Source organism: Nicotiana tabacum, chromosome 9, assembly GCF_000715075.1.
Source record: "Nicotiana tabacum cultivar K326 chromosome 9, ASM71507v2, whole genome shotgun sequence".
NCBI classification, from domain to species: Eukaryota; Viridiplantae; Streptophyta; class Magnoliopsida; order Solanales; family Solanaceae; genus Nicotiana; species Nicotiana tabacum.
Window position 1 is genome coordinate 116,950,093 of NC_134088.1, and position 7,077 is coordinate 116,957,169.

General features: G+C 37.9%; 1 protein-coding gene across 1 annotated transcript; it reads right to left on the reverse strand.

Moving 5' to 3' along the window:
• Nucleotides 1-3,371: 3,371 nt before the first annotated feature.
• Nucleotides 3,372-6,503, reverse strand: LOC107766295 (heat shock cognate 70 kDa protein 2-like). The gene is given in 2 exon segments (NM_001324911.1): nt 3,372-5,314; nt 6,196-6,503. Coding segments are annotated over 2 exon segments (1,947 nt in total). The 5' UTR covers nt 6,410-6,503; the 3' UTR covers nt 3,372-3,581.
• Nucleotides 6,504-7,077: the final 574 nt, after the last annotated feature.

Here is a 7,077-nt window from a genome sequence, read left to right on the forward strand (position 1 = left end):
AAAAGGATAAAGTCTGAGTATTGCACTCGGGGTTCTTTAGCTTTTAGTTGTATCATCCATCTTCTCTTGTACTTGTGCATTTTAGAGACTCACGCAAGTCAAATATGGAGTTCAAACTCAATTTCATTATTTGACCTTTTTCTGAGTTGTCAGCTCAATCCACCTCTTTCACAAATGTAAACCTTGAAGCACCAGTTAGGTAGTTATTCTTGTTGTTGATGACTTTATGGTCGACTGCCTAGTAACCCTGCGGATAAAAAACTGAAATAATACATTATTCTGCGTTACTCGCAAAAGCAGGGGTGGAGGGGTTATTGATTTTCTTATCCTGGTGAATTGTCACCTATTATACCTAGATAGGAGCAGGGAGAAATTACCTCGTATTTTCCATCTAATCTTAATAGATTGCAATTATTGATTTTACTTCCTGACTTGGATCTAGTTAGTTGGTTAACTTCAACAGGTAAATTTTGTTTCCTTTGTTGCTGAGACAGAGTTTGGTTTCATCTCAAACTCTAGTTAGTTGTGAGACAGAGTTTGGTTTCATCCCTAAGCAAATGGAGGAGATGAGCGGACTGTCTTGGCCTCTTATTTTGGTTACTCTTTGTCATAGACGTAATGTTAGACTTGTGATTGGTGGGCTCTTAGTCTTCCCAACAAGGTGTTTTGGATTAAAAAAGTACATATTATCATTGGATGTGTTTAATGAATTGAAACCACCTAGGCTTGAAGAGTTTCAAAATCACTTTTAGTCAAAGCAAGAGATTGAGCGTTTGAGACAATTTTTGGAATTGAAACCTTAGGCACTAAAATCTTTCATGATTGACTTATTGCGAAAGAGTGTGGGCTCCCAATAGCTTTTACCATGAGAAAAGCTCTTACTATTGCCATGAGGGTTTTATTATAATCAAAGCATAAAATTTACTTCACAAAGTAAGTTTAATTGTGCTGTGAGTCCGTGACAGTCCATGGGAAGCAACGTTCTAATTTATATCACTCTTGTCAAACTAAATTAACTTGCAGAGATATTGGACACCTTACTTCTCATTGGGGGGAAACCTTGCCTTGAAACATAGATCACTAGAGCATAATTACCGTCATCAGAAATGCGCTAAAAAATATAGGTATTAAAAAGTCAAGCATCCATGGGAAAGAGGGAGAATAGTTGCATTAGTTGTGCCTTTGTGGTCCCAAAAAGTCAATAGTAGTAGCTAATAGCAGAATCAGGTCACCAAGGTTCAAAGCATAATTTCCCAAACTCTGTGTCAAGAACATATGTTGCTTTTCTTCCAAATTTATTTGTTTGATAAAACTGTTACAGAAAGTACTCGAGTAAAAGTTTTATTTCCAACTTCGTAGAGTAGGAAAACATAGTAAAAGTATCAATATTTCTCCTTCTTGGAACTATCAACTTTTAAGCTTCCCCTCAAATTGCTGCCTCTATGAAGTTTGAATATGCTACTTATATATAAAAGTTATTATTTGATTGTGCTACCATGAGTGAAAAGACTAGGACGAGGGAGCACTGGTCATGCAACCTGCAGCTTATAAAAATATTCACTTTCACTGTGTATTTTTTTCGCAAGGCTCTTTTTTCCTTGTATTCTGTTAGTAACTTTTACTTGTTTTGTCTAATATGTATGTATGGTGATAGTTATAACTTATAACTGGTGACCCCTTTTATTGACCTCCTTGTGTGCATTTAGTTGTGGTGCCTTCATAGTAGAGAATCATATGGATGGCAAAAACAGCATAGAAATAGTTCTTCTCTGTTGCATCAAGAATGTTTTTCATCCTGCTTGTCTTAAACAGTGAAAAGTGTAACGGTATATGAGTTTTCTGCCTGTTGATTTTGCTGCTACTGGTATAAGTGCTGATTTGATTTAATCTAATACCATGTCCAACACCGTCCTCTTTATATTTACGCAGAACTGGGGAAGTATGGGCCGCAAAGCTGGGACTTTATATATTAATCCAAGGAACTTCGGAAGCCTCCAAAAACCTTGCGCAAAAGAAATGGTCACATTTCTTAATTGTTTAACTTTAAATCATAACAAGGATGAGAAGTGTGGCAGGCAAAAGTCACTTCTGAGTACTTGCATGGAAGCTCAGGTAATTGGATGCCTGTTCTTTAGTTGAATACTAAATATTGCTTTTTTTTTTCTTCTTTAATATTGTTCTTAGCAAAGCTAATGAGTAAGCTTCTTCCATGTATTTTCTATATTGTTATATAAAAATTGAGTTATTTTTTCATTAAAGCATGTGATAAATCCCTGTTATCTTGCCTTTCACATTGAGTTTTATTGTGATTCCTATTTCTGCAGAGTGGCAAAAACAGAAAGCCTTGGGGTAGCATCAATTATCACCTTCAGAGGCTTAGCAGGGGAAGGAAGTAACTTGAATCAAGTTACATCTGCATTTTTTAAACCGGGGCGGTTGTGACTTTTTGGCATGTTTTGAAATTAGTTACTGAGATGGTTCTTTCAATTTCTCAACGAACAACGTTTTCCTTAGACGGTCTGTAATTTCTATTGAATAGTATGAATTTAGACTCGAAAGGCAGTCGAGGAACATCTTTTACTGTCTGGTTCAGTATGTGGATTTTTAGCCTTTCTGTTGTAGCTAGAAAGTTGATAACCATCCCTAGGTTTCAGATTGTCTCCACCACAATATCTGTAGCTCTTATAGTAGTGCAATAACTTGTGTTGGCAGGAAGGGATTTGTTTAAATTGAGAGATATATTATCATTTACATACTGTTTGGTCTTGTTGCATTAGCAATGTAAGGGTGATATTCACACCATTAATGTTTGATATCCTTGGATAGTTTCTACAATCTGTGGAATCGGCAGGTCCTTATCGGCTGGTGAAAGACTTATTAATTTTTTCATTGAAGTAATTTTTTGCAAGGAAATGGGGCATGTCGTAAAACTAAAAAAAGTTGTGCAAAAACTCACAAAACCATGACTCTTTTCTTCTTAGTTGCTTTTTCAACCTACCTGAGGTAAGGAAATAAATCAACCATTTCACTTACTATGCCTTTCACCGGGTGAGCACCTTTAGTCCGGTCTTCCTTTTTAGCCTGTGATTAACTTGCAAAATATGCCTAATTTTTTCATTGAAGTATTTATATCACTCTTGTTAACTTGCAAAATATCCAATTATCCATCTTAGACAAATCTAATTCAAATCTTACAGAACAGAAAGCCCAAAACTTTGAGCCATCTTCACTATTACGTTGTGGGGTTGGAATCTGCGAGTGATCCAGAGAGACAAGATACTTCTCTCTTCAAGGTAGAAAACAAATAAGAACAAATATTTGAGACTAAAATTGCACCCAAAACTCAAAGTAAGAAGATAATAGCTAGAGTAATATACTTCCATAGAAAAGTAACTAATAACTAGACATTGACAACGCAAAATCGATGACACTATTTTATAGCCATCAAAGATGAAAATTTAACAGCATACTATTATCAACGAAACCAATATGATACCCAATTAACCATTGCAAAAATATAAAAAGTACCCAATATAAGTACTGTACTAAAATAGAAAACGAGCACTGATCACTCCACACACTTAGTCGACCTCCTCAATCTTGGGCCCTGCACTGCTACCACCAGCTGGAGGAGCATCATCATCCATAGGTGCACCGGCTTCACCACCAGCACCTTGGTACATCTTAGCAATGATGGGATTGCAGATGCTCTCGAGCTCCTTCATCTTATCTTCAAACTCATCAGCTTCAGCAAGCTGGTTGCTGTCAAGCCATGAAATTGCCTGGTCAATAGCATCCTCTATCTTTTTCTTGTCATCTGAGCTTAGCTTAGAACCAATCTTCTCGTCCTTTATGGTGTTCCTCATGTTGTAGGCATAGTTCTCCAGTGCGTTCTTGGCCTCTACCTTCTTCTTGTGTTCCTCATCTTCAGCCTTGTACTTCTCTGCTTCCTGGACCATCTTTTCAATTTCTTCCTTTGACAACCTACCCTTGTCATTGGTAATTGTGATCTTGTTCTTCTGTCCAGTGGTCTTGTCTTCAGCAGAGACGTTCAAGATACCATTGGCATCAATATCAAAGCAGACTGTGATCTGTGGCACACCCCTAGGTGCAGGAGGGATACCAGAAAGCTCAAATTTACCCAGCAAGTTGTTGTCTCTAGTTCTTGCTCTCTCACCCTCATACACCTGAATCAACACTCCAGGTTGGTTGTCAGAATATGTAGAGAACACCTGCTCTTTCTTGGTAGGAATAGTGGTATTCCTTGGAATCAAGACAGTCATCACTCCTCCAGCAGTTTCCAACCCAAGAGATAGAGGGGTGACATCCAGAAGCAACAAGTCTTGAACCTTCTCATTACCCTCTCCACTTAGAATGGCAGCTTGCACTGCAGCACCATAGGCAACAGCCTCATCTGGGTTGATGCTTTTGCAAAGCTCCTTACCATTAAAGAAGTCTTGCAACAGCTGTTGTACCTTGGGAATTCTAGTGGATCCACCAACAAGAACAACATCATGTACAGTGCTCTTGTCCATCTTGGCATCCCTCAAACATTTCTCAACGGGCTCCATACACTTCCTGAAAAGATCCATGTTCAACTCCTCAAATCTGGCACGAGTAATGGTGGAATAGAAGTCAACTCCCTCATACAAGGAATCAATTTCAATTGTTGTCTGGGCAGTGGAAGAAAGAGTTCTCTTCGCCCTCTCACATGCTGTTCTCAATCTTCTAAGGGCTCTTGGGTTACCGGTAATGTCCTTCTTGTGCTTTCTTTTGAACTCCTGGACAAAGTGGTTCACCATTCTGTTATCAAAATCTTCACCTCCAAGGTGAGTGTCTCCTGCTGTGGCTTTCACCTCAAAAATGCCTTCTTCAATAGTAAGGAGGGACACATCGAAAGTACCACCACCTAGATCAAAGATAAGAACGTTCTTCTCACCGACATTAGTGGCTTTCTTGTCAAGACCGTAAGCAATGGCAGCTGCTGTAGGCTCATTAATAATACGCATGACATTCAAGCCAGATATGACACCAGCATCCTTAGTAGCCTGACGTTGTGAGTCATTGAAGTATGCAGGTACAGTAACCACAGCATTTTTCACAGTTGATCCAAGGAAGGCCTCGGCAATTTCCTTCATCTTTATAAGCACCATGGAAGAGATTTCTTCAGCAGCAAACTGCTTCTCTTCACCCTTGTAGTTGACTACAATCATTGGCTTGTCACCAGGTCCGGAAATAACCTTGAAAGGCCACAATTTGATGTCACTCTGTACAGAGGCATCACTAAACCTCCTTCCAATAAGCCTCTTGGCATCTGCCATTGTAAAAACATAGTAAGCACTGATTCAATCACATGCAATCTTTACTTCAAAACTATTTATATCAAAAGTTAAATCCCCCCCCCCCCCAAAACCACAGACTATGCATGAACGGCAACTATAGCACAAAACGTAACATAACAGCAAAAGACCATCAAATTCAGGATAACTTTAAGAACCAATGACAGCAGAGATATTCATGAATATTAAACCGGTAGCAGTTCAAAAAATCCATATTAATGGTCAGATATTTTGGAGGAACAACCTATATGGCCAGGGGAGGATGCAGGATGAAGGTGCCGTGACACCGAGGAAATTAGATTTGATTGCAATAAGTAGTAGGTATAAACTACCTAGCTTTAAAAATATAACAGGTTCAACGCTAAGAAACTTGAGGTTTAAACCATGAAGCTTAAATCCTCAATTTGCCTTTGTTAATATGCCTATGCCTAGCAAACATGAACATGAAATTACGAATAAACCATTGGCATATGAATTAAGACATGGAGCATCGACGGCATTCAACTAAACATGTAGATTAACTCTTATATAGATAGACGATAGTTGTGCCAGTAGTACTTCGCTACAACTGGCTCAAAGTCCTAAATCAACAATTGTTTAGAAATAATTCATAACAAACACAATTCTAGAAGAATTACCTTCATCAAACGAGATATAATACGTATTAACACTATTTACCAAAACAATTACTACATACATTAACACTACTATTAACAGAAACGAGGTCATTATGCAATAGCTCAACATTCAATCTAGATTTAACAATAGCTCTACTATTAATCAACAACAAAACAAGCTAAAATCACAAACCACAAAAAAATTAAGATCTAACAACAGATCAGAGCTTAAAACTTACCAAAAACAGTGTTAATAGGATTCATGGCGACTTGATTCTTAGCGGCATCACCAATGAGACGTTCAGAATCAGTAAATCCAACATAAGACGGCGTCGTCCTGTTCCCTTGATCATTAGCAATAATCTCAACACGATCATGTTGCCATACACCGACACAAGAGTAAGTTGTTCCGAGATCGATTCCGATCGCCGGACCTTCTCCTTTTCCGGCCATTACTTAGCTTTCTTCACTATACACCAACGCAAAAACGAGAAAGCAAAAAAGAGAATATGAAGACGGCGGAGAGAAAGCAAGGGAATAAAGAATTGTGTTAGGGTTTGATGAGAGGGGGAGGGGAAAGGAGAGGAGTATTTAATGGGCTGGGCTTATTGGTTCTAGAATGTTCTTTTGTAACTGGATCTGACCAATCACAATTCACAGGGGTATATTTGGAGTTTCCTATTTCTTGGGGGAATTGGTCTTTTTATATATGCAGTGTTATTGTTGGACAAAGAATCAACCACTCTTTTTATGGGCCCAAAACCGACTCCCATATACGCGCTCCCCACGAAGTTTACGTGAAATTCTTGTATGAATCATGTGGTTACAAGTGGATGAGTAAAATAGACCTCATATTCATCAACGTTCTAAAGTTCCAATATCTTAACTTCACGTTTTCTTTTTTTCAATTTCAAACTTTAGATATTATTCGTTTTAACTCTTTTCGCGTCCATAAAAAATAAATAAATACAAGGTACTCCCTCCGGTCAGTAATAAGTGATTTTATATCCTTTGGCATATCCCTTAAAAAAATATTAACTCGTGGAGAATTTTTTTTTGGGACTAAATTACCCTTAATTAAAATTTACATATTATTAACTTGACATATTGGAATATATAAT